The sequence below is a fragment of the Rhinolophus hipposideros genome, assembly GCF_964194185.1.
Source record: "Rhinolophus hipposideros genome assembly, chromosome: 17".
Taxonomy (NCBI): domain Eukaryota; kingdom Metazoa; phylum Chordata; class Mammalia; order Chiroptera; family Rhinolophidae; genus Rhinolophus; species Rhinolophus hipposideros.
The window spans coordinates 30,885,617-30,912,517 of record NC_138063.1 but is presented as its reverse complement, the minus strand read 5'-3'; the positions used below and the strand labels follow the sequence as shown (position 1 = coordinate 30,912,517).

The window sequence follows — 26,901 nt, the reverse complement described above, 5'->3', positions numbered from 1 at the left end:
GTCTGGACATGGATGGTAACCACTTTGAGCACCTGTTGTAATTGCAGAAGTCAAATATGATTTGTATTCATCTTTTGTTACCAGTATTTATTATTACAATTAATACAGTTTTTTCCTTTCTTAAAATGTGTATGCATTTTTTTGCACCCTCTGTATGTATAGATTTAATGCAATTCCATTCAAAATCCCAGGAAGGGATTTAACATTTTATATGTAAAGGCAAAGGAAATAGCTAAAATAATTAGCTATTATTTAGCTATAAAGGATAGCTAAAATAATTTTGAAAAAGAAGAATACAGTTGGAGGAAATACAGCACCCAGTTTAAAGACTTACTATAAAGTTACAATAATCAACAGCATGTGTTGTTGGCAAAGACATATATACATATATGTATGTGTATATATATACACATGCATGTATATATGTGTATACATATACATATATGTGTGTATATATACATATATATACACATATACATATATATATATCTCAAGTACAAAGTTGAATAGGAATGGAGAGCAGACATCCTTTCCTTGTTTCTCATCTTAGGGGGAAAGCTTTCAGTCTTGTACCATTAAGTCTGATATGCCACTAAAAACACCATTCATAAAAGAGACAACTGATTTATATATATTTCTATTCTGTCACATATACATACATATATATATATTATATATGGGGCACAATGGAAAGTTTAGAAAACAGACCCACACAAATATGACTGTTGGATTTTTGACAAAAAGATATTCAGTAGAGAAAAGATTATCTTTTAAACAAATGGTGTTGGAACAATTAGACATCCATATGCACAAACATTAATCTAGACCTAAATCTTATGTGTTATATGAAAATTAAACTGGATTATAGATCTAAATCTAAAACCTAAAAGTTCATTCAGCTATATACATACGATTTTTCAGCTTTTTATGTATGTATATTATATTTCAGTAAAAAGTTGACTTCTTTTCCCTCTCTTCCTAATCCTAAAACCTGTATATAACTTTTTTTTTTTTTAAATACTACAGTCTTGCACTGGCTAGTTTTCATTCCGGAGGATGAAAGTCTCAGTTGGGATGGGGAGGGGAAGAAAACTGCTTCATAACACTTCCTGTGGTCTTCCTGCTCTCCCTAGCTCTGTGTCCCCCACCCCCAGAAGGATCCCCCACTCTCACCTCTACAAGGACAGGTGGTCCTTCCATGGGAAAAGTATATTAGCAAGGATGCTGAAAGGATCTTTGGTTCTTCTCAAGTGCTTTGTGGCTTTCCCAGGTAGAAAAGGATGTTTGTATTTATCCATTCTGAGATCAGTTATGATGATTTTTCCATATTTTCTATTTGCTTTGAGAGAGTATTTGTGAGTTTGTTGTATTCTCTGAATGATTAGATGTAACTGTTGGATTTAGGAAATGTTTCTTTTTGCTTTGATTTCTGCTTCTTCCATCCTGTTGTGAATGATTTCCATTTTAGTCTTCTTCCAGTGTTCTTATAGTCTTACTTCCTTTCCATATGATTTCAGAATTTAATTCTTTAACATAGCATACAAGAAATAAATATGGCTTCTCATTTCTCTTCTGTAGAACTGCTGTCTCAGGTTTTTCTGTTTTCTTCCTGTCTGCTTCCTAGTCATGCACATGGCTAACGATACTGTTTGTACTCTGCATTTTGCCTCATCATCATCTATGTCTCACTCAGTTTTGTTCTTTTTGCTATTTTGGTAAGCTCGCAGCTTTGTAGTCATCTTGGCTGTTTTCAAAATGCTACTCAATTCTCCTATAATAATAAATGGGATTAATTTGGAGAAAGAGATCAAAAATGACTTAATATAATTCGGTTAAATAATATTAAAAACTTTTCCTGAACCCCCTTTCACCATACCCAGACCACTCCTGACTTAAAAGTCTTGTTCAAGTAGTCTGTGAGTCAGGCATTGGGGATGTATCTGCCCATATAAAAAAACATGAGTGTCTTGGCTTGCTCACCTATGATGTAACTGAAGCATAGTACTAATGACTATTTATATAGACATAATTTAGCCACCATTTATGACATACAGTTTTGATGGGAAACTTTTCCAAAGTATTATATGGTGTGCTAAGGCCACATTATTCCTAGCCCATGCAACCAATCTTTGAGGCTTCACCTCTGTAGCCCAGACTTAGAGGCAGGGAGGTGTAGACTGGGTGGCAGGCTGTGTGGTGGCCTTCTAGTGGATCTTGGAGTGAATGTAGGGGGAGAGGGAAGTGGGCCGTGATGTGGAAATGAGGCAGTGGGTCTCTTGGATCAGTGGGTAGATAGTGAGGTTATTGGCAGTAGAAGATGGAGACCACACCATGAAAAGGGGGTCTTGGAAATAGTACAGAGGGTGGAGGGGCTGAAATGGGGCTTAATGAAGAGGATGGTGGAAGCCATTTGTTTCTCCTTTTCTCCTTGGAGAAAAGACGGACCAGTGCTAATGGGGCCCCTGTCGTGAACTCTCATTCCCATTTCTCCTTCATTCAGACGAGATCAAGGGTGCTATGGCCGTAGCCATTTCTCCTTCATTCAATCCCTTGTCATCTTTTTTCGCTTTCATTTTCCTTCTCTTCCAGCTGCCAACCAGCAGCCCTAGGGTGGCACTTTCAGTAAATAGGGTGGTTGTGGCAGCTTCTGAACAGGGATTTTGTCGATATTCTCATTTCTTCCTCCCCTTCTTCACTTCCACTGACAGGTGATGAGATTGGAGAGACCACAAGGTTTGAGGAGCTTGCTAGAGAGCAGGAAAAAAGGTGGAAAGAGAAGGCTGGAGCAGTATTTACAATTTGGGGATACCTAACAACAAGTTGTATATGCACTCTTTAAAAGTGCTTATATTCTAAACACCCCTTTATATCTGGGTTACTTAATACTGTTCCTGTTCTCTAATAGTTTCTGGTAGTTTCATCTAGCTAATAAGATTGAAAAAAGAGATCATGGTGCCTAACAAAGTGCTAGAAACATACAGTTAATACACTGATTTTGTGTGCATATGTTTTGGGGTGTGTTTGTTCTTTCGGGTGATTGCATTTCTAGACATTGTCTTTACTAAACAAGATGCATGTTGATATTTCAGTATGAAAGAGGCAGCATCAAGAGCTTGTTCAGCAGAGCACAGACTGTGGAGTCCTCAGTCAGGCCCTGGCTGTGTCTGTCCTCAGCTACGGTCTGTGAAATGTGGCTCCAAGGACCTCACAGAATTACTAGGAAGCCTAAGTGCCTAGCATGCAGTAGCTACTCAGTATGTAACTGTTAGGTTGGTGCAAAAGTAATTACGGTTTAAGAGGTTAAAAACAATTGCAAAAACCACAATTACTTTTGCACCAACCTTATAGTTTTCTTCCTTTGTGGAAGGTACATGTTTGTTTAGATTATGCAATTGTGTAGATTCCAGTGGTTCTGATATTTTTGTGCAATTGGATTCTTGAGGTAAATTCAATTTGGGATTGATGGTACTGCCTTAGTCCATTCTCCATTACAATGAATCGACAGAAAACATTCATCAGGAAAATGTGCCTAATTTTAAGAATACAATTGACATCTTTAAAATAATTTTAATCTAAACATATAAGTTTAAATAGGTACTATTTATTAAACATGCAACATTAACCAAAACTTAAATAAACAAAAGTTACCAAGAGTCCAACCACTAAAGCAGTTTTTATTGTTCTATTATTACCTCTTCTAGTCCGGATTCATTCATTATGCTGTCTTACCAGTCACTTTTTGTAAAGGCATTTGCTTTGTCTCTAGGTGTAAAACAAAGGTGTATCCAGATAATCTTCCTACAACAAGTGTGGTGATTGTTTTCCACAATGAGGCTTGGAGCACACTTCTGCGAACTGTCCATAGTGTCATTAATCGCTCACCAAGACACATGCTAGAAGAAATTGTTCTAGTAGATGATGCCAGTGAAAGAGGTAAATTTTAAATTTTAATGCCAATAATATGCTACACTTTTTGTCATTAATGGTTAAAAAAACTAGTTGCTATTAGTTTTAACCCAATTTTATACAAACTTCTAATTTATCCTAAAAACATTTGTGGCATATGGACTCAATCACATATGAAAAAATGATACACTGTGAAACTTAGAATATTATTTTAATTAGCATTTAATTTGTGTCACATCTTAATCTTGTTTTAAAAATAAATATAATGTTACATAATATAAACATTTATGGAGAATAGTGGAAAAATCCACATAATTTTATTAGGATTTTCTCTGTGGGAAGCTGCAGCCCTGAGTCAATGGAGAAAGAGATGGATCTTACTTAGAGCCATGAATGGAGAAATTTAGTTCCGTGTACAGTGGGAAGTATCTCTCACTGCAAAATGAAGCCCTAGCTGGGCAGGCTTTAGTTCTCCAGATTCTTCCTAGGTTTCCCATTTTACTCCATTTGTAAGTTCAGGAATGATCTATAGCTAGGTGCATAAAAGGATGAGGAAGAAAATTATTAAAAAGTGGTATATAATGTGACTCTGATCTCATAATAAATCTCTATAGTGGCTCTTGGCCAGATATTCTTCTAAGAATCTCAGAATTTTTCACAAGCTTAGAATCTCTCAAACTGTTTCATAAAGTACTCTTTTTGGAAAGGTATATTAATTAAAAGTACCTTGGCCCAACGTTATTTATTCTGAATCCTTCTTGGAGGTTTCACACCACAAAGTAATGTACAAAAGGCTCTGCTTAGACCATCAATAAATAAACCTGTCAAACTCAGAGACACCCAGCATTTCTCAGGCTTTTATTCCCCATAGCACATCTATTTAGGATCATTGGTGCCATGTGTTCCCCCAATATTCTTACGCTCACGTGAGAAGAATTTGAAGGGAACTACAGAAAATGGCTCTTCCTTCTCTCTTGATCAGCCTTAAACTTCATGACCCATCATTTCAACCTCTTTTGCTAGTATCTTCAACTTCGTTGCCTAATTGCTCATTGCATTTGCTAATTCAGTCAAGTATTGTACCTTCTCCTTCTTGTGCCCCCACTAAATGTGTACATTTAACCATGATTAAATGTAATAACTTCATATCTTAATTATTGGGAGTAATCTGCACATTAATAACCATTTAAATCTTACTTTGCCAGATTATAGAGGTACAAATGAAGAATAAGTTACAATCCTATCTTCTCCAGTTCCTTATAGCTTACCTCCTTAATCTAATTAAGGAGACTATAATCACACGAAACATTTAAGTAATAATATAATATATAATGTAATTAATGTCAAAATTAATGAGAGCTCTTATAAATTAAGAATACTACACTTAAAACAAATAATTACCATTGACAATAGAAGTATAAACCTCATGTAGATAATTGTTTGCCAGGAGTTGATTAATCCTTCTTTAAGAAAATTAACTGAAGTCCATTTAAGCAGGGATCTATAAAAACATCTATACAGCAAGTGACTTGTGTTTGGTTTACTCATATGTTTATACTTGCTAAATTAAATATTCCTCAAGGAGAGATATTTTTCTTCAGATGAAATGAATTATTTTTGCATTTCCTCCTTTGGTTTCTCTATTATTCTGTTGAGTTGTTGAGAAGGCTGTGTGGAAAGTAAGTTTATGTAGGATGTGGCCTAATCAGAAAGACACATGTGCCCATAACTCTATAAAGTGCTAAAGTCACATATACCTTATCTTTTCCCCTTCGTCATGTAGGCCTTCCAAATCACACCAACCTGTATAAGTCTGTAGGAGAAAACATGCAGGCAGACATCTCCTTCACTGCTCCACTTGGGGCAGTCGCTAAGCAGTGCCTCTGAGTGTTATCCCAGGGCCTCTCCTTTGTCTTCTGCCTAGAAAGAAAGCCTAGGTCCCCATTCCTGATCGTTGGGGACTCCTAGGCATTCTGTTTTTGTGGTTATAATTGTAGTCTTGTATCCAGACTGAGAATTGTCTAATATAATTTTCTTTGGCTCTTGTTTAGGTGGTAACTATTGGGCCCAGGAACCAGAGCAAGTAAAATAAAGTAACCAGAGTTAATTCTCTGAGTCTGCTTTTAAGTAATTCTCCAAGTCTGCTTTTTCTTATTCGTGAGACACATCCAAGGCGCCATGATTTCTCACCTAGACTGGTGAAACAGACTAACTAGTCTCCCTACATGCACTCTCACCCTCGCCCATCTGTTCATCACACTGCATGCAGAGTGAGCTTTTAAATATGCAAATCTGATCACATCACTTCTCTGATTAAAACCTTTCCTCTAAGGCCTGCATGACCTGGCTTCTGCCTGTATCTCCAGTGACATCTTGAGCGATTCCCTGCCAACCTGATCCCCACAGCTCAGCTCAGATGTTTACTCAGAGTCAAGTTATATTTAGAGAGCCCTTCCTTGACCTCCCAAGACCAGGTCATGTCCCTCTGAATACCTCTGGGAACACTCTATCCTCCACCGCTCTCACCGGAGGTTGAACTGTTTACTTGTCTGTTTAATGACTGTCTCCTGCCATGCAGTTAGACTCTACACTCCATCAGGGCTATTTGCTCACCATTATCTTCTCAGTGCTCACAGGGCCTGTCACTTAGTAAACAGTTCAAACTTTATTTAATGAAGTAATGAAAGAATAACCTACCAGTCAGTTAACTCTTGCTTTTACTTCTTGCCTGTGCAGGCTTCCTAATTAGATTTGTAGCATGCAGTCTGCTCGTAGCCTCAGCATACTTGATTTTACAGTTAACCTGCTGAGTTATCAGGATCTCCATTTATTAAAAAAGTATGAAGAGGTGCTATAATTATCTTCATTTTATTGATGAGGAAAATGAAGCTTAGCATAACCCAAGGGCTTGACCTCTTAACTGCTATCTATGTACATCATGTCTGTCGTAAGTTGACTGTTACAGGGTCTATAATGAAGATAAAGTCTGGATGAATCCCTAGTTCGTGTCATAAGTTATGTAATCATCATCTCAGAAGGTTATCTTAAGACTTAGAACTGATAGAATGTTCCTAATCTGAGATTACTGTTTTTCTCATTTTACACAAAAGGAATGGAGGTTCTTAATTTAGTAGGGATTAAGAGTGACATTTATTAGACTCTAAATTCCTTGCTCTTTCTACTGCTCTTTAGAGTTTTGGCTAAGATTTCTCAGATGTTGCTGTGAGCAGTGAAATTTTCCCTGACATTCACTCATGCACTCTTAACAATCTCACACTCCCTGATGGAGAGATGCCTAAGGATCCATTTCTAGGCTAATAGCTGTAAAGATATTCTGATAAACAAGATTCTCAATTTTAGATGATATAGTAGCTTCTAATCATAATCGCTTAACCACACACCCCCACTGCCTCAGTTTTGTAAAATGAGTTTTGAATAAATAGTTACTAATTCCCCACCCAGCCGTGAGTCCATAATTCTATATCAACTGTTAAGAAGATACTTATTTCTTATTGCATGAAAGCCACAAAGATATCAAACTAAGATGTCAAGAAAATTTGTGGAATAGTAACTTTTTTGAGCTACCAGGCCAGCGTCATGCATTTTTCACTTTATATATAGACATGATAGAGTAGTATAGCTCTCAGAGATGTGAGATTTAGGAATTAGATTGCTTTGATTCTTAAGAAGCACTTTAAGCTATCTAATATTTTGGGGAAAACTTATTGGGAGACATATTGTTTAGGACACACACCACTTTGACTGGTCTAGGTACTAGAATGTATTTCACACCCTACCACATGCGAGTCTCTCAAACGCTGGACTTAAAGTAATTTAATTGTGTGTCAGATCAGGTGATTCTATAGTCCTGAATTGTTCTCTCTATAGTTCCCTTCTAGGATTTCTTGCTGTAGATGAAAAGATGGCCTTTGAAGTCAGGCAGACCTGGATTTGAATCTTGCATTCACCCCTTAACAAGCTGTGTCACCTTGATCAGTTCATTTAATATTCTGAGCCTTAGATTTTCATGTCTAAAATGTGTGTCATAACAATCTCATAGTGTTGTTGTATTACATGAGATGAAATATGTTAAGAGCCTGTCATTGTGCTAAACACACACAAAATGGTAGCTGTTACTGCAAAATGTTGCTTTTCTCTGGCCTTGCACTACCTTCACCTTTTTTCAGAATCAAATTACATCTTTCTGAACCTAAGATTTGGTTCATAAAATCACAGTGGTGATCAGGTAGGAATTCTCCAGATATTTTTCAGATCCTCTTTTTAGCCCAAATATACTAGGAAATACATTAACAGCAGAGGAAATGATGGGTATCCTGGTACAGTGGGACATATAGGCCTTTCTCGTTCACAATTTTCATACCCCTGATTATATCAATAGTGAGTCATTCTAGCCACTTATATAGAGGAGAACCATTTCACTCCTGTTTGTCTTTCCCTCTCCACCCCCCAGGAAGCCCTTTGGATCCCCACTTGATTAGGTTAGTGCACAAGTAATTGCGGTTCTTGCAATTATTTTTAACTTTTTAAACTGCAATTACTTTTGCACAAACTTAATAGTACTTAAAGAGCCCATCAATATGCACACATTTCCATGTGACCGTCCCATTATTAGTCCTATGGGGCAAAGCTAGTCATAGGAATTCCAGTAGTTCCATCTCAAGTTTTTCCTCCCTTAGAGGTCTTATCCTCATACCTATTGGATGGGGACTAATTAGAAAGACATTTGGCCATAACAAATAGCTTCTGTGGCATAAATACCATGAAATAACCTGACGAAATATTCTTTCTCTTTGCTTTGAGGAAGCCGAGCCTTTTCTGCTTTTTAAAGTCAATTATGTCCTATGGAGGCAAGACACCCTCGGCTTAGGAGCATAACCTCTGTCAGCACGGCTCCAGGATAGCTATTGGTTTTATAAACCCATCTCCTCTCCCTTTCCCCTTGCCCCTTTTTGTCTTCAATTGCCCTTTCCTTAAAACCATTTTTACTTAGACCTACTTGTCTGTTAAGGAGTTCTGTTAGGTCTTAAAATTACAGTCCATCATTTCTCTTCTGAGCTTGACCTCACTTCATACCTCTTGATAAAATAACTGCATAGTCAAAGACTGTAGTATAATTATTAAGACAATTAGTTTCTTTCTACCTTTGAAGAAATCCCATAAATTTGTGAACTCTCACAGCTATTGCTGTTCCTATGTTATTTTCCTTTTCTCTATTGTATTCTGGATATAATGCTCTTGAACTACATTCTTTCTGTTCCTGATCCTTAGGCATGGTTAGAAAAAGAAGAATTGAGCCTGACAAACAGTTGCTCAGAGAAATGTATTAGTGGTAACATGGCTATCTTTGATGGAACCTGAACCTAAAGCCTCTCCTCATTCTTTGTGTTATAAGGTAGAGGCAGCCCTAGTACTTTCTCTCAGGAAATAAAAAGACTTCCTGTAGCAAAACGGGTTTATGAGTCAGGGAGCCTTACTAAAAGTGCTCAGTAAATATGTGTTGAATGAATATTATTGCACATGAAAATTGTTTTACATCTGGATAATGCCACGTCACAGTGTTTTCATGTTATTTTTGTTGTGTTAATTTTTCAGACTTTTTGAAAAGACCTCTAGAGAGTTATGTGAAAAAATTAAAAGTGCCAGTTCATGTAATTCGAATGGAACAACGTTCTGGATTGATCAGAGCCAGATTAAAAGGAGCCGCTGTGTCCAAAGGCCAAGTGATCACGTTCTTAGATGCTCACTGTGAGTGCACAGTTGGGTGGCTGGAGCCGCTCTTGGCCAGGATCAAACACGACAGGTAATTTTCTGGAGTCTACACATTTGTTTTCAGTGTTTGTCCTAAATGATATGGTAGGTTGCAAAATTCTCTTTTTAAATAAATACAAATACAATTTCCTCTAAAGTTTCCTTTAAAATACCCATAAGAAGCACTCTAAACTAAATAAGAAGAACATGTTCTAAAATCTGGGAGGAATGTCTGCCAACTGTCTTGTTAATTAGGATGGATTAGGAATCACGTTGTTAAGGTGTATTCTGTATCTACTCTGTCAACGGTAGCAGAACAGATGAACAGGGACCTCGGGAGGTAGGATCAAACCCTTTACTTGTTCCCACTCTCTGAGGCTAACACTGGGGCAGGAAGGTCAGCTCACCTTTGTGTACATCCTTACTGGTCCTGTAGAGCAGCAAGATGTAGAAGGGGTGGGGAGATAGGTGTTACATCCTGAAATGCTTAATTGTATACTGAAAAGCACTGTAATTTTAGAGAATACAGAAAGAACACTGGGGGCCATGGTGCCCACGGTTGCAGTCTTTTATGATGCACATTTTTCAAATAATTATCTACTGCTGGGCTCTGGCTTAGTTCTTGTGTATCAAGAGAGAACCTAACATTAGTCTGCTAGACCTGTATTAGTTGGAATCTCTGCTTGTCATCACAGTTTGAGCTAGTGGCTATCTCTGTCAACATTGCGGTTCACGTTTAGCAGGTTAAACTTTTACTAGTCAAGTGGAGCACAGCCCAAGTCAAAGCTACTACACCTGTTTTGTTTGTTAGTGTCTGCTGTACTTATATCTCTCCATTCAAAGATGGATAAATAGGAAAAACCAGCATTGGGGCTATGAGAAGATAACCACAGCTTTAGAAAGGAGAATGTTGCCTGAAGAAGGAACAGAGTATCTCCGTGAATTGTTTTCTATAAGTAATAGATGACTGACTTAGGAAATACTTGCTTGCATAAAGTCAGCTCATAACCTTTACGAAGCAGGAGTCTGGACCCATGGAGAGAAGCAGTGTGAGGTGATAACGGAAATATGAAAGGGGAATTGGCTGAAATCACCACCACCACAACTTCCAGTTTGGGCTGTATGGTACATTAGGGACCCTGAATAACTTTTCCAGTTGGGAAGCTAAAATGCTGTATAAAATACAAAACACAGTTCAGTTTTAAATGCGTCACTGAGTTGGCACCAAAGTAAGAAATTTTGCAAGATCTCAAAACAAAGAACAAGTGAGCAGTTCAAATACTAAAGCCAGCTTTCACTTGTAGGGTTTCTGCTGAATTTGGGGGATTCTGAGATTTTGCCTTGACAGACAGATAGATGGAGAGATAAGAGACAAGGCCTAGACATGATAAATAACAAACAGCTGTATAAAGCTAGGATCCTGACATCTGTATCTTAGTGTTAAGTGAGAATGAGAAATAAATTCCACCACACCAAAGAAAACTTGCCTATTTCAGCCTTGACAGGAAGTGGAGGAGGGAAAACAAATCTCCCCTAAGAATTTGTAAACAAATAAAAACAGAGGGACCCAACTCAATTATTTTTGTGAGGTTATGTATAACCTTTTTAGGAAAACCAGAAAAGTAGGTGGAAAATTACTCAAACCCACCCCCCACCCATAAATGCTAATACAAAAAAAAAAATCACAATACCAGCAAACTGAGTCCAACGGGGAGGGGGGGGGAATTAAATATATATATATTATATATGTGCACATATACCGTGTTTCCCCGAAAATAAGACCTAGCCAGACAATCAGCTCTAATGCGTCTTTTAGAGCAAAAATTAATATAAGACCCTGTCTGATTTTACTATAAGACCCAGTGTAATATAACATAACATATAATATAACATAATTAATATAATGTAATTAATATACTGGGTCTTATGTTAGTTTTTGCTCCAAAAGACTCAATAGAGCTGATTGTCTGCATAGGTCTTATTTTCGGGGAAACGTGGTATATTAATATGTAATATATATACACATATACATAATATCTCATGACTAATTGGTTCAATTTAATATCAAAAAATTAATTCACATCATACATCCCATTAACGTGTTTCTGAAACTATGATTACCATTAAAACCCTGGTTACTTCAGTGGTTACTTCAATAGATACAGAAAAAAGTTGTCCATTTATTATTTAAAATAGTGAATTGTTACAGAATGGAAATTCACTAAACTGAGAAAGGACAGCCTAAAAAAAAACAACAGTAAAACCTTAGCAACCAAGCATATTAATGGAGAAATATTGAAAGTATTTTTTAAAAGATAGCAAGATAAGGGCGCCCTGAATTACTATTACTGAGGATTATTAGAAGCCTTAGGTTTTGTAATAACACAAGAAATAAATACAGGGTATAAGAATTTGGAAGGAAAAATACAAGTGCTGTCAATTGCAGATGATGGGTTTTGTTTTATGAAGAAAAATATACGCAAAATAGAAATAATAAGAATTTAGCAATGCTGCCAAACATAGGATCACTATAGAAAAGTCAGTTGCCTTCTCCACACAGCAAGAATAGTTAGAAAATATATGTAAAGAAAAAAAAAGAAATGATACCATTTAAAGTAGCGTGGAAATCATGGGCTGTAATTTAGGAATATATTTAACAAAAAACGCATGAAGTAGAAAAACTATTGAAATTCACTAGGAAATTAAGTGGAGAGAAGAATAATATCATGGATAGAAAAGTCTATAAAAAGATTAATTCTCCCAACATTGATCTATAAATTCAAGGCACTTCCAGTTGATCTCAACAGAATTTTCTCAGAGAAACTAGCTTATTCTAACATTTGTATGGAAATGCATATAAAAAAATTGCTGAGATACTCTTGAAGAGAAGAGCCAGGTACAATAGGGTTTGTCTTAGCAGATATCAACACTTACTTTAAAGCTATATTATGGCAGTGATGTATGATAACAGGAATTCACAAATAGACTAGAGAAAGTAGTGTTTAGAAACACCCCATGTTTTTGTGGAAACTTGATTTATGACTGAGCAGGCACTGATAATTACAGCAGAATTTAAAAGGACCATTATGTAAATAGTGCTGGAACAATTGGTTATCCATAAGGAAAATAAAGTTGGATACTTACTGCATATCATACCCCAAATCAACTAAGACGAAAAGCAGAAATATTCTTTTCAAAGACAATATAGGAGAATACCTTTATAATTTTGGAATAGGGGAAGATTTCCTAAATAAGTCTCCAATTGGATGGGGAGGATTATCACATACTCTAACATGTGGCTGCCAAGGGCTCTTAGTAGGGCACCTTTCCTTAGAAGGGGCTATGGTCCTATGTGAGTTTTTTCAGGTTTATAAAAAATGTCAATACCAACAGAAAATAATTTATTTTTATTTAGAAAATAATTTAAATGTGTATGATCAGATAGTTCGTATGAAGAAATAACAAACCTGTGGGGAGAATATCCTTTTTCAATAATTACAAAATAAAATTTGAAAATCCTGAGGTACTATTTAACATTATATTAGCAAAAGTGTAAGAAAATAGCATCCAAAGTTGACAGCGTTTTAGGGAAGCTGTAGGGAGAAATATGTATGTATACATGTAACACTTTGGGAAAGCAGTATAGTGCCACAAAAAAGTTCTTTACTTTAAAAAAAAAAGTTCTTACTTTAATTAGGTAATCTCACTCCTGGAAGTTTACTATTAAAGCAAAAGTGAAATATTATATATATGAACAAGTTCACTTAGATTAATATCAAAAAACTGTAAGGAACACAGATGTGCAAGAATTGTTTATTAAGAAAATTATTAGCTTAAAATGATTAAATATGTAGTCAGTAAATAAATGTGTTATTTTTGAAAACTGTAGAAATACTTGAAGTATTTTTACATGTGCCAAACGGTTCTAGGTACTTTAGCCATAATGCCTTTATCGCGGCATTTTTTTTTTTTTTTTTATACCGTGGCATTTTTGTCGCAAGCATTTTTGCAGCGAGCATTTCGATGTAACTAATTTACGGCAAGGCAATTTTGCCATAAAAAAAAAATAAAATAACTGGTTGACAGTTTTGGTTTGTTTGGTTGGTTTCATTTCTCAATTGACAGGTCAACTGCCAGCAGACTTAATGCATTTAAGCTAGTTGTTGGTTTGGTTTCATTTTTCCATTAATGAAGTTCTTGTGGTTACACATATTTTTATGTTACATATAAATCTTAGCTATCCCTCATAATGGTCTACACAGCGATGAGTGGTAGTGACCTTAAAATACTTAACATTTCTTTCAGCTGATGATTTTCCCCAAGAGTTGGTTTCTTATTTTGAAACACACTGTATTGGGAGGAGAAAGAGAGGCTGAGAGAGTTCTCTTTGAGGGTGCAGAGTTGAACCAACATTTCTCATAGATCGAAGACAAGTGCTTACATACAGTCCACAAAATAAAAAGTTATTTGGTCAGCATTGCCATGAATCTACATGCATTTTAAGTAAAGTTTTTAAAATTTTGTTATTCATATTTTCAGGTTTCATTATGTCTTTTAATGTCTCCCTTTTATTTGTTGTGATTTTATCCTTTTTACAGCCAATTACTTAGGCAGTAGCAATGCTTACAGCGAAATTACCAGATTTGGTGGCAGTTTGGTGACAGTTTGGTGACAGATACGTAAAAGTATGAATGATAAAGGGATGGAAAGTTATCAACAAGTTACAAATAAATATAAATACAGTGCCAGCTTGGTAGGATATATCAGGAAATCTTTTCACCATTGTCTCTAACATTATATAGAATGTATTTCAAAAAACACTTAGTATACAATTGTTATATAGTTATAGTAGGCCTTAAAAAGGAAAGTTTTAAAAGATCTTTATAGAACTCACTTTATAAGTTATATAAATGTCTAACCACTATGCTGTATACCTGAAACTAAAATAATTGAAAACTTGCTTTGATAATTTTAGGAAAACAGTGGTATGTCCTATCATTGATGTGATCAGCGACGATACTTTTGAGTACATGGCAGGTTCTGATATGACATACGGTGGATTCAATTGGAAACTCAATTTTCGCTGGTATCCTGTTCCCCAGAGAGAAATGGACAGAAGGAAAGGTGATCGGACTCTCCCTGTTAGGTAATTAATTTGTCAAACATTTTCCCTTGACTGTTATTGGCAGGGGATTGTGAAGCTTTGGGAATCATATTATAAGGATTACAAATGTATTTTGAGGGACATGAAGTATTTGTGCACCATATATGTGGTTAAGAGCTCTTTCACATACATCATTTTTCCCTCTGATCAATTAATAAAATTAGAATGTTTCATATATATATAAATCTAGTGCACGTGGTAAATGATAATGACATACACATGTTCTTTCATTCCTATTTGAACAACATTTTGCAAATCTGTAAGTCAGATTTGTGCTTTAATTCAGTTGTTAAGGATAATAACATTTCATTTGAATCAAACTGCCCCTTAAGTGATTGTGTTAGTATGTGAAAGTATTACCGAAAACCAAGTCCTTGCACCAAAATGTAAGATTTTAAATTCAGATTTGTACCATCTTGACCATAGTTACTGACTGATAAGGTTTCAAAGCTTTTTTTAAATTTTAAAAAATGTAGAATTGACCAAAATATAAAAAAGGATTTTCATTAATGCATTTGTTTTTTCTTTGTTTTACATTTAGTCATATATAGATTTTTTTTCAAAACGGGATTAAAATCTTCTTCCAGTTCAGAACCTTTAAATTGAGAAACTTGAGCTTTCTGATGCATCCTAGAATTTATTCCAGTTACATCAGCCTGCTGCTTCTGTAGTAATTGGGAGTTCCTTTAGAACCAGGGTTTTTAAGTTTTTCCTGTCCTGGACTTCTCAGATCTGCCTTCTCTTGAATTCAAGTTCAGTTCTGGCAAAGTTGAAGAGTTCACTAATCCTAATCTCTTTTCCCTGGCCAGCCTGAGTTCTTTCTTAGTAAAGGGACTTTCCCACTCTTGCTGACAGTTCAAATCACCATGTAAACCAAAAGTTCCTAAACATTTCATAAATTGACTTCTTTGAAAAATCTGATAAAAGCTACAAGTCTTCTCTAAGAGGAGGTGGGGGAGGCACAGCATGTAATTCTAGGAAATTTGTTGATATCCCAAAACCCAGGTCAAGAAATTCCTGTATTAAATGATAACTCTAGGTGTGAGCCTATTTCCTTTGACTCTTAAGGTACTAGACTTTCTCATTCTTTTTCTCTTCTAAAATCAAAATAAGTCCTAACTTTTTTATAGAAACAGTTATTTCTACTGGAAAAGCAAATGCGCCACTCTCACTAGGGCATGGAATGAGTACATTTTAGGGTTACAGATGTGGCCAATTCATCCTAAACTATGATCTCTGTAGTGTCTTCTTCCCTGGAACTTAATTATGTTCTCCTAGTCAGTTATCCATACTCATCCTTCAAGGAAATCAAATGTTTGACTTGTATTCATTCATTTAAACCTCCTTCAGTATTATTTCTCTGCTTAATTCCACCTGTTCTGCATACCTGGACCATGTTTGGGTAAATTGGGCTCCTCTTTTGCAAACGATATACCATACTTGGTCAGGATGATGATCTTCTTAGGAGGAGTATATTGATTTCAGTCTGTATTTGATTTTATTCTGTACTTAAAAGTTCCTATTAGGTATAGGGAAAGGGCCACGTTGTTTTCATCCTGTTTAATCTTATCTCTGTGCAATATTTGAACCTTTAGAACCTGGCCTGTTAGAGTTGCTAACATGAGTCTAGTTGGTGAATATAGTCAGTTGGATTTATAGTTGCTAGGAACTATGGAGCAGGTACACACAGATGGAGAGGATTACGAGAAATATCTCCAGTTTAAAGAGTTTCAGGATCGAAACTCCTGAGGACGAAGAAAGATTACTAAAGATATGAGGAACCCTGGGGACTGGGCAGAGAAGCTGTGACAGCATGACCAGGGAGCAGGCCATGTCTAAAGACAAAATAACGTAGCATAAAAGCAAAGAAAGCCCCTGAGGGCCTGTGAAAGTTTCTGAAGAATGTGAGAGTAAGCATTTTTTCCGTAGTTATAGAGTTATAAAACCACTTTTACAAACAAAAACTGATTTGTACATTTTAAATTATTTCAATTAACGGTACAATTTTATGATTGAATTTCAGAACACCTACAATGGCAGGAGGCCTTTTTTCAATAGACAGAGATTACTTTCAGGAAATTGGAACATATGATGCTGGAATGGACATTTGGGGAGGAGAAAACCTAGAAATTTCCTTTAGGGTAAGTTCCCTTTGAAAAAAAAAATCTTCCATTTAACCTTAAATACGGATATGCTTTATTCATGTTATCTCTAAATAAAAAATAAAGAGTGAATCTAGTATGAGTTTAATGAGACTTCAGAGCCACCATAAAATGTTTGGTGATACTATTAAGGGTACATTATAAACTATTTTAAGCAAATAATTCAGTTATCTTAATAGTGTACCTGTAAAACTTATACAAGATTCCCTATCTGTTTTTCCTTTTTGTTATTTTCAAGGAAGTGATTGAAGCTCTAAAAGTAAAAAATAACTTGTAGTTTGTATATACTACTTTGGTGCTTAACCATCAAAAACATAATTTCACTTTCCGTAATAGGCTTTGTCCTCTTGGTGTGAAATTGTTCTCTTATATAAAACCTGGTCACTTTATCAGCTTTATATTTTTCAATGAAGAGAAAAGGCAAATGAATTCTGAAATTACTCTAAATCAATTTACCCAGTGGACCTTAAGTCGTATGCATTTCACGTTCACTAAAATCAACATTATTTCAATGACATTGTATATTTCTGAAAATAATAAATTTTTAGACTTACAGCTTACAGTAGAAACCACACCGAACTGCACAGTAATCTAAACTGGCTAGCTCATTTTGTTCCTATGGGGTCTCTTTGCCCACTTATGAAAGGAAAGGTTTGGACTCGAGATCATCTTGAACATCCTGTCCAGGTTTATCACTTTATGATCCTGGGAAAACAAAGTAGACGCAATAAACATTTAACAAAGTCAAAACTTTTCAAAATATGTTATAATTGTAAGCAGTTGGTGGATTTTAACTTATGGAATGATATATTTTGAAAGGAGCAGAGGATAAATGCATTAAATTAAGGATGTCAAACCATACTTGATCTTTCTTTTATCCCTTTCTGTTTTTATGCTCCCAGGGACAACAAATCGTGCTGTCACTATCTCACTGAATTACTCCTGAGAGATCCAGTTTAGCGGTTTAGATTCCTAGGTTCTGTTAATGTACAGGCTATGACACAGGTTTGGAGAAGAAGGGACAGATAAGCCTCTGGCTGAATACTCCATGGTCACAGTTTTTTTGACCATGAACCACTAATAAGTACATTATGCATTATACACATACAACACACACACACACACACACACACACACGCAAAAAAAAAAAACGTTTCACGAAACAGTATGTCCTTGTTAGCAAGTACTGCTTGCAATTCATCAAATGTGAATTTATGATCGTTTTATGAATCATGGCCTGCAGTTAGAAAAATATTGCTCTAGACCCCATGTCTTTTCTGTATTTAGCCTTTAACCTATCTTTTCTGAATGTAACTTTCAATGTCTGGTTTAATCAGAACCAGAAATTAGAGAAAAGTTTGCTCCTGAGGAAGCATTGGCTTTGTGGCCATATAACAGGAGTTCCACTGTGAAAGGAGTTGATCCTGTGAAATTCCAAGTATGAAACTCAATAGATGTTAACAGATTTTTTTAAACTATCAGTCTTTAAATCTAGTCTTTTTTGGTGTTGTTTTCAGATTTGGCAGTGTGGAGGAACTTTGGAGATTGTTACTTGCTCACATGTTGGACATGTGTTTCGGAAAGCTACACCTTACACATTTCCAGGAGGCACAGGGCAAATTATCAATAAAAATAATAGACGACTTGCAGAAGTGTGGATGGATGAATTCAAGAATTTCTTCTATATAATTTCTCCAGGTTAGCATTAGTTTGTGTTAGAAATACAAGGCTAACTTTCTTGTCCCTTATCTTAATGCATTCTGAGAGGTAAGAAGGGGTGGAAAGAAACTTTGAGCAGAAGCAAAATGCCTACGTCGTAAGTTATTGTAAGGAATAAATGAAATCATACACAGCATAAAAAGCACTTAGAAAAATGCCTAGTATAAAATAGTCACAACAATAATAAACTGTCCAGTCAGTATTGTAGAAATTACTGTTAGTCCAGGTGTTATCCATGTATGTGGGGTTTGGGTTTTTTGTTGTTTTTGTTGTTGTTGTTTTTTAACATAACTGCAATCTTTAACGTTAATATAAAAGTGTTGAGTACCTCAAGGTCAGTGCAGAGCCCTGTACCATCTGTATTTCAAGGGACTTCTCTCTAGGAACTTTGCTCTGCTCTGCAGAGTATTATGGGAATAGCTGTACCATCAGCTATAAATCTGCCTGATATTGTTACCATTCCATCCTCATTTTTAAATTACCACAAGATTGTCAAGTTGTGGCCTGCACAATTCAGTGAGTTGTGAGAGAAACCTGACTGGGAACAATTGTTCTGTTTAATATTTAAGCAAAATAAATCTGGATTTTTGTTTTTGCCTTAACATGTTAAAGTTTTCTGGTCCCATATAACTTATATTTATAATATTACTGACATGTATATCATTCTCACATAATTTTTTTTTGAAAAGCACATATTAATATATTTCCTTGTTTTATACGTGGGGAGGTAGATTTATAGTATATCACTTGTATAGTCACACGTCACCAAAACGGTACCACTTTTCTGATTCATCTGGCTTATTAGATGTAATATATAAATAGAAATGTGTTACCCAATAGAACATGAATAATTCTGTTACTTATTTCTTTTGACAGGTGTTACGAAGGTAGATTATGGAGATATAGCATCAAGACTTGGTCTCAGACACAAACTCCAATGCAAACCTTTCTCTTGGTACCTAGAGAATATTTATCCTGATTCTCAGATTCCACGTCACTATTTCTCTTTGGGAGAGGTAAAAAAAAAGGAAAAAAAAAGTATTGTATGTGGTTATTATGTTCTCAATTATCAAAATCAATAGAGGTTAAATTTCCAATAAGGGAGTACTTTCATATTAAAACTACATAACCTCAAGTGGAAAAGTTCTTGTTAGATTACACAGTCTACCTCATAACTTGAAACATTGTTTGTTTTTTATCATTATATTTTATTAAGATAAGAATGTTACACTCCTAGCCTTTTACAGTTGGACTTTTGTTACAATATCGTAGTATATTCAAAAGACTTCTTATTTTAACAAACTAACCTATTTAGTTGAAACCATATACTCCTAAAGCTAATGTCCTCATGTTAATTGGTCAGAATCAAAGCTTGAGGAACTTCAAGGTAAAGATAAATTGTAAAGAACAAACAAGGAAACTTGAAAAACCGTTTATAGTTACTTGTATTTTTGAGATTCATTTTTCCCCCAAATCTCAGTTTTGGGCAGAGGGGGTTGGAAAGAATGTTGGTAAAATGTTTGTTTCTGATTATGCCTTTAGTTATTGCTTTTAGAATTCGGTGGATTTTCTTGAAACCTGATATAATGTGCTTATTAATACTTACAATTTTAACACAATTAGTTGTGCTTTGGAGTTTGGCCATTGTATATTTGTGTGTGCCCATAGTGTAGGGTCTGATGTGAAAGAGACTTATCTTACCTTCTGGTATAATTACCAGGACGATCACTGTAAGCTGTTTCTTGTGTCCTATTCCACAATATTCCTAAAATGTTGATAGCCATCGATTCTATCTTCCAGCCAAAAATATACTCTGTGTATGGGAAATCCATGTAGTCTAGGGGTCTGATCATGTCAAGGATTCTATTAGTTTCCTGAGGCTGACATAATGAAGTACCACAAACTGAGTGGCTTAAACAATAGAAATGTGTTATCTCACAGTTTTGAAGACTAGAAATCGCAGACCATGACATAGGCAGGTTAAGCTTCTCCTTAGGCCCGTGAGGGAGCGCTGTGCTCTGCCTCTCCCCAGCTTCTGGTGGCTTGCTGACATCTTTGGGTTCCTGGGTGTATAAAAGCGTCACCCCATCTCTGCTTTCATTTTCATATGGTGTTCTGTGTGCATGTCCGTCTCCAAATTTCCCCTTTTTATAAGGACACTAGTCATATTGGATTAGGGCCTACCCAAATGACCTCAATTTGATTCCCTCTGTAAAGACCTTGTCTCCAAATAACATCACATTTTGAGGTACCAGGGGTTAGGATGTCAGCGTATGAAATTCGGGGGACACAGTTCAACCTATAACAGTATTGAGCTAGGTGGCGCCGGGTTAGAAATTTAGAAAGCCTCTGTTCATTTCTGAACTGCCTCCTGTTTGTTTCTTAGGTCTGGTCCTCCAGTACTTTTGAATAATCACATGGCAGGGTCTCTGTCTCCTCAACCCTGGAAGGTTTGCCTTTCTGAGGTTTTGAGAATAGTATTTAGCCTCCCACCTTATTCACTGGGGACACTATTATTTTTTGTAGGTCTCTGTCTAGGAAGAATTTCTCTAAGCACCAGGAGATTGTGGATGACTTTATTCATTCTGCTTTTCCAGCCCCGCTTCCTGCCCATCTAGAGCTCAGCAAATGTTCCATCAGGAAAATGGCCTTGCCTTTGGGGCTCCTCTAATTTTTAATTTGTCTTACCAGCCTCACATAAGTAAACACCACTGTGCTCTTTTCCCTGGGAAAAGGCACTTTTTTGGGCATATCCTGTCCTCAGCCTTTATTATCAGCAAATGCCCTCACAGAGGAAGACAACTGGTGATTGTCAACTCTCACCCAGCGAGGGCTCTTCCCTCACTGGAATTGCAGTTCACCCCATCCTAATTGCTTCCATAGCTCTCCAACAGCCCCAGAAACAGGATTTTATAATTTAACTGTTTTCCTCCTAGAGCAGAAGTATTGGGCTACTATGTCCTACTGGGAAGCAGTGTTTCTCCTTCTCTTCTTTACTAGACTATAGTATTCCAAATCAGGGGCCATGAAGATTCTAGGTCTCCTTTCATAATAATCCTCTAACTCCCCAAGGTTCCTCTTTTTATTAGGACAAGAAAGTGATTTTCAATTTTCTGGTCACAACACAGTGGTAGCTTATAAATCACTTTAGCTGCTTATAGCCATCAGTTTTTAATAGTCTGGAAAGGAATATATGAAAGTGCTTTGCTTATAGTAAAGGAATTTCATTTTTACTGGGTCAATCTTCAATTCATTGTTTAAGTCTTTTATTTTTTAAATTGACTTTTATAAAGCATATGAAGAAAGCCAAATAGGAAGAAAAATAACATTCAGCCTTCTGTGACAAAAACTGATTGTAAGTCATAGCACCAAATGATGACATATGTGTGGACAGGGCCACAACCAGTCGCCATCCCAGGAATGACTATTCCTAAAACTCAGGAAAAGTCACCCCTCAGTCCACAGGGGGTTGTCACCTCTTGGTTCCTTTCATGTATTCAACAAGTATTTGAGTACTTACTACGTGATAGGTGCTATTTTAAATACTGGGAATATAGCAGTGGAAGAAATAAAGCCTCTGCTCTTATGGGTTTTATGGTCTTTGGAGTAAGACAGATTTGTTTTAAAAATGCACAATATGTCAGGTGGTAAGGACAAAGGGGATAGAGAATGACTGGTGGGCGTGAGAGTGGTACTGTTTTATGTAGGGTAATTGAAAAAGTTCTCTCACATAAAATGATTTTTGAGCAGAATGCTGAAGGAAGTACATGAGCAAGCCATATGCATTTCTGGAGAAAGTATTCTGGGCACAGGGAAAAACAAGTACAGAAGCCCTGAGACGAGTGTACTTTGTTACGTTCCAGAAACAGTAGAGGCCAGTTGTTTGGAATGGAATGAACAGGGGAAGATAGTAGAAGATAAGGTCAAGAAGAAGTGCGGGTCAAAGCATAAAGAGCTTGTAGGCCATAATAAGGACCTTGGGTTTTATTCTGAGTAAGATGAGACGCCATAGAGAGATAAGCAAATTTTCATTGGAAAAGGTTCAGATTGTCTGCTGTGTGAAGCAAAACCATATGGGAACTAGAGTAGAATTAGTGTATGGATGAAAGGAAAAGAATAGTCAAGGATTATGTTAAGACTCAGCTTGAGAAGCTGGAGTGGTGACGCTGGCATTACTGAAATGGGAAGCCTGTAGAGCACATACAGAGGGCATTCAACAGTGCCACGGGGGGCATGTTAAATTTGATCCAGGTAGATACTGGGTAGGTAGTTGCATTTAAAAATCTGTGGCTTGGGTGAGGCAGGGGATGGAAGTTGTCAGTATAAAAGTAGTTTTTTAAACCACAGAACTTCATGAGATCACTGTGGGAGGAATGAATGGAGATGGAGAAGGGGGAGGGCTGAGGACCAGGCCACAGGAAACGCCAATGTAGAAATTATGAAAAAGAGAAGGAATCAGCCAAAAAAAAGAATGAAAGGGACCATTGAAATAGAAGGAGAACCAAGAGAGTGATGTCCCAGAGACAAAGTGAAGGACTTGTTTCAAGAAAGGGAAGGTGAGCAGCTGTGGAATGCTGCAGAGAAGTCAAGGAAGATGAGTGCTGAGAGTCAGTCCTTGGATTGTCAAAGAAGCAGGTGAGGGTTCCCGTGGAGATGAGTAGGGACAAAATAAAATTCCTGGTGGTCGCAAGGGAGATATGGGGAAAAGAAAGTGGAGATCATCAGTGTGGACAAGTCTTGCAAGTAATTTTGTTGTAAAGAAGAGCAGAGAAATGGGTGGTAGCTGGAGGGCAATGTGGGGTTAAAGAAGGGTGGTTTTTGTTGTTTATTTTTGCTACATTAAAACTGCTGATGCAAATGACCCAAAAGAGAAAAAAATGTGAAGCTGCTAAAAATGAGCCACTGATTGCAGGAGTCATGTGGGAGTCGGATGGGAGGTGATGCGCTCCAGGGCACAAGTGAAGTAGAGGTGGGGGCAGGAGGAGAAGGCGCTTCGTCCATTGCAACAGGAAGGAAGGTGGAGAGAATGGGGTCTATTGCAGGTCTGTTGTCGAGTGGGGGTAGAAGCTCATAGTTTGTGGTGGAAGTGTGAGGAAGTTCTCTGACGACTTCTGTGTTGTCAGATGAACACAAGATCATTGGAGGAGAGTGAAGAGAGGATGTTGTATTGGTGACAGGGGTTGGGGAAAGAGGAAGAGAGGCAATGTGGAAACGTAAGATACGAAGAGCAAATAGACCACAGAGGGGCTGGAGGGTGGTGAGTTAGTGAGACCGGTCGACCTGCTTGCGTCTTCTCCCATTCCAGAACCACTATGTTTGTCCTTAGTAGTTACTGAGGCTACTTCAGGATTGAAAGCTCCCAACCTCGGAACTCTGTATTGCTTTAAGGAATTTACCGTCAAATAAGTGAGGGGTACGTAGTTTCTTGCCTCCTCAATGAGCATCTGCTCCCTGTGCTATAGCCTCGTTCCAGTCAAGAAAGGCCTGGGAGGGCGGTATGTCATGGGAAGATTTCTAGCAGTTGCTCCTATAACTTGCCTTTAGAATAGAGAATGAAGTTGTCTTTTGTCCTTTAACTGACCCAATTCTGGACAACACCTAGGCATTGTTAGCTGGGCCAGAATACAGGTGTATTACAAAGAGCCACTTGTCTAACGCATAGTAGGTGATTGCCAAGGCAAACTTGCATTTTGCCTGCCTCCTGCCAGCTGGCTTTCTGTATAAGGAACAAATTTAACCCTCTGTGCCCTGCTTGTTATTGCCTTGTTAACTAAACAGCTGGTCTTAAGCTTGTATGCCTTTAACAGCAGGCCGCACTATCCAGATGAAAGCTCTGGTTTCGGGGCGGGTCATTCTCAAGGACCCCCCGCAGTGCAGCCAGTGATCCTGTGCTTGTGATCATAGCTCCACCCGTGTGAGCCTTCCTTCACCAGAGACTGGAATCGAGCCTCTCAAGGATCTTTTGTCATACTTCAAGGGCCTGGGAAACCTGAAATCATGGGATTTTAGAGTAGAAAAGCAAATTAGAAGGTAGAACTTTAGTCTCTGGCATCACTGAGTCCAACTGTCATAAGCTCCTGTAGGCCTTGGAACTGAATGTTTCATTGTGATATCTAACAGTTGTTAATCCAGAAGATGAAAATTCTGAACCACCCCAAAAAGCAAATAATCCCTTGGATGGTTTAGCCAGTTTTACAGATTGACCAATTGCTTCTCCAGGCAGATCTGGGAATCCTGAGATTTAGTGAGCGTAAACTCCATGTCAAGCACCAATCTGATGATTCACAAATATTAACTCGTTCTATCCTCCTCACATCAACACTGTAAGATGTAAGTGCTATTATCCCCATTTCACAAAAGTAAATTGAAGCATAGTGAATGGTTTAAACAGCATTTCTCAGGTCACAGCCGCAAAAGGACGAGATAGGATTTGAACACAGGCAGTCTGGCTGGAGAGCTTCTGTGCTCTTAACCACTAACACCCATATTCTTTCTCATATTTAACCAGTTTTTCCCTTATGGCAAAGAGGACAATAGTGACTCCAGATTCCATTATACTAGATTCCAAAAATCCTTTAACCTCTTACACTGTCCACCCTAATGGAGGTACCAAGATTCTGGAGGAGACTGGAACAGAAATTAAGGAACTCAGCCTCTAATTTCTTGCTGATTTCCCAAGAATGAGTGCATTCACAATTATTTTCAACTCCTAAGGTAAACCATAATATTTTAGTGCTAGCTGTGTACACCCAAGCTGCCGCTTCATAAGGAGTTGAAGACGTGCTGGACCTATGGAGAAGGAAGGGAAACAGTTACTGTGGGCCCACGATGTGTCAGTTTCTGCTAAGCCTCCATGTGCTGTTACCTGACTGAGATCTCAGCAAACCTGAGAGGGTGAGAGAGAGGCCGTTACCAGATGAGAAAATGAGGTTCCTATAGCAGTATTTACTGTGTAAAGAATGCGGATGTCTGCTGTCCTTTAAGGTGCTCAATTAGAAAGGCAAGTGATGGGGAGGGAGGAATGGATTTTGTAGCCAAAACTATTTGGGAAACGCTGCTTTCTATATCCTGTACCATCAGTCCCTACCCCTACCAAGAATCACAGCATGCAAAAGGCTTTTAGAAGTCCTTCAGTAAAGAAACCTATTGAAATTTGTTTAATCTGATATTTCCCAAACATATTTGATGACAAAAAGCCTTTTTTAGTGGCACATGTGTCCATACCTGGCCAGATACTGTTATTCAGAACATGGTTTGGGAATCACTGTCTTAGAGTACTGACCTGCCAAGGTCTCAGGGCTAGAATGGTCGAGTTGGGAGTGAGGCCCAGGTGTGCATGTTCCCAAACCTGCTCATTCCTGTCCATCTGCCTCCAGACACCTAGAAAGTGCAGTATTTCTCCCAAACCATCCTGTCAGTATTTCTCCCAATCACCATAGTTCCGATATTGCTGTGATTCAAATAGAAAGCTTCCTGCTTCTAATAACTCCTCACCATCTAGCATTTCAGTGGTACATGGTACTTGTGACTTTTCTGGTTTGGCTTATGGGCAAGTCTGGCTCTGTAACGAAAGATGTGTTCTTCAGTCATGGACAAATCCTATAAAAGACCGATAGCCTGCTAAACTTACCTCTTAATGTCATTTAGATCCCCTAGAACTTCTAATTCCAGAAAGTATAACTTGGGCACTTCCACATCCTCTGAACAGAATGTGTGACAATGAGTTCATTACCGTGTTTGTGCGCTGTCATCACTGGACAAGCAGCCCTCACAAAAAGTGGAGGACTTTTTCCTATGTGTCCACATCTAGTCCTACGCATCCAGTGTGACAGCCCCATATTTAAATTAATCAAAATTACATAAAATTAAAATTCAGTTCCCCAGTCACACTAGCCACACATAGTAGTGCTCAATATAAGAAGTAAAAGGGGGGGAAATGATAAAGTGCCCAGGAGCTACACGTGGCCTGTGGCTGCCGTATTGGACAGCACAAACATAAAACGTTTCCATCATCATAGAAAGTTCTGCTGGACAATGCTGGAAACACAAATAGCCAACACAGGAGGTTATCCACCTGACTTGCCATCATTACACAAATCTCTCCCTGCTGAGGCCCTAAGTTGCAATGTCATATTTGCTTATCAAACCCAGTGTTTTAAAAACTCAGAACTACTGTATACC

The 26,901-nt window shown here is 37.4% G+C and overlaps 1 protein-coding gene across 3 annotated transcripts in view; it reads left to right on the top strand.

Moving 5' to 3' along the window:
- The window catches only part of GALNT1 (polypeptide N-acetylgalactosaminyltransferase 1), a 110,887-nt gene that overhangs the window by 71,811 nt on the left and 12,175 nt on the right, over positions 1–26,901 (top strand). For all 3 annotated transcript variants that reach the window (XM_081078705.1, XM_081078703.1, XM_081078704.1), the window contains 6 exons: positions 3,767–3,933; positions 9,520–9,727; positions 14,651–14,821; positions 16,863–16,980; positions 18,519–18,699; positions 19,597–19,736. In XM_081078705.1, the coding sequence (XP_080934831.1) occupies positions 3,767–3,933; positions 9,520–9,727; positions 14,651–14,821; positions 16,863–16,980; positions 18,519–18,699; positions 19,597–19,736 (985 nt within the window). The remainder of the gene's footprint in view (positions 1–3,766; positions 3,934–9,519; positions 9,728–14,650; positions 14,822–16,862; positions 16,981–18,518; positions 18,700–19,596; positions 19,737–26,901) is intronic.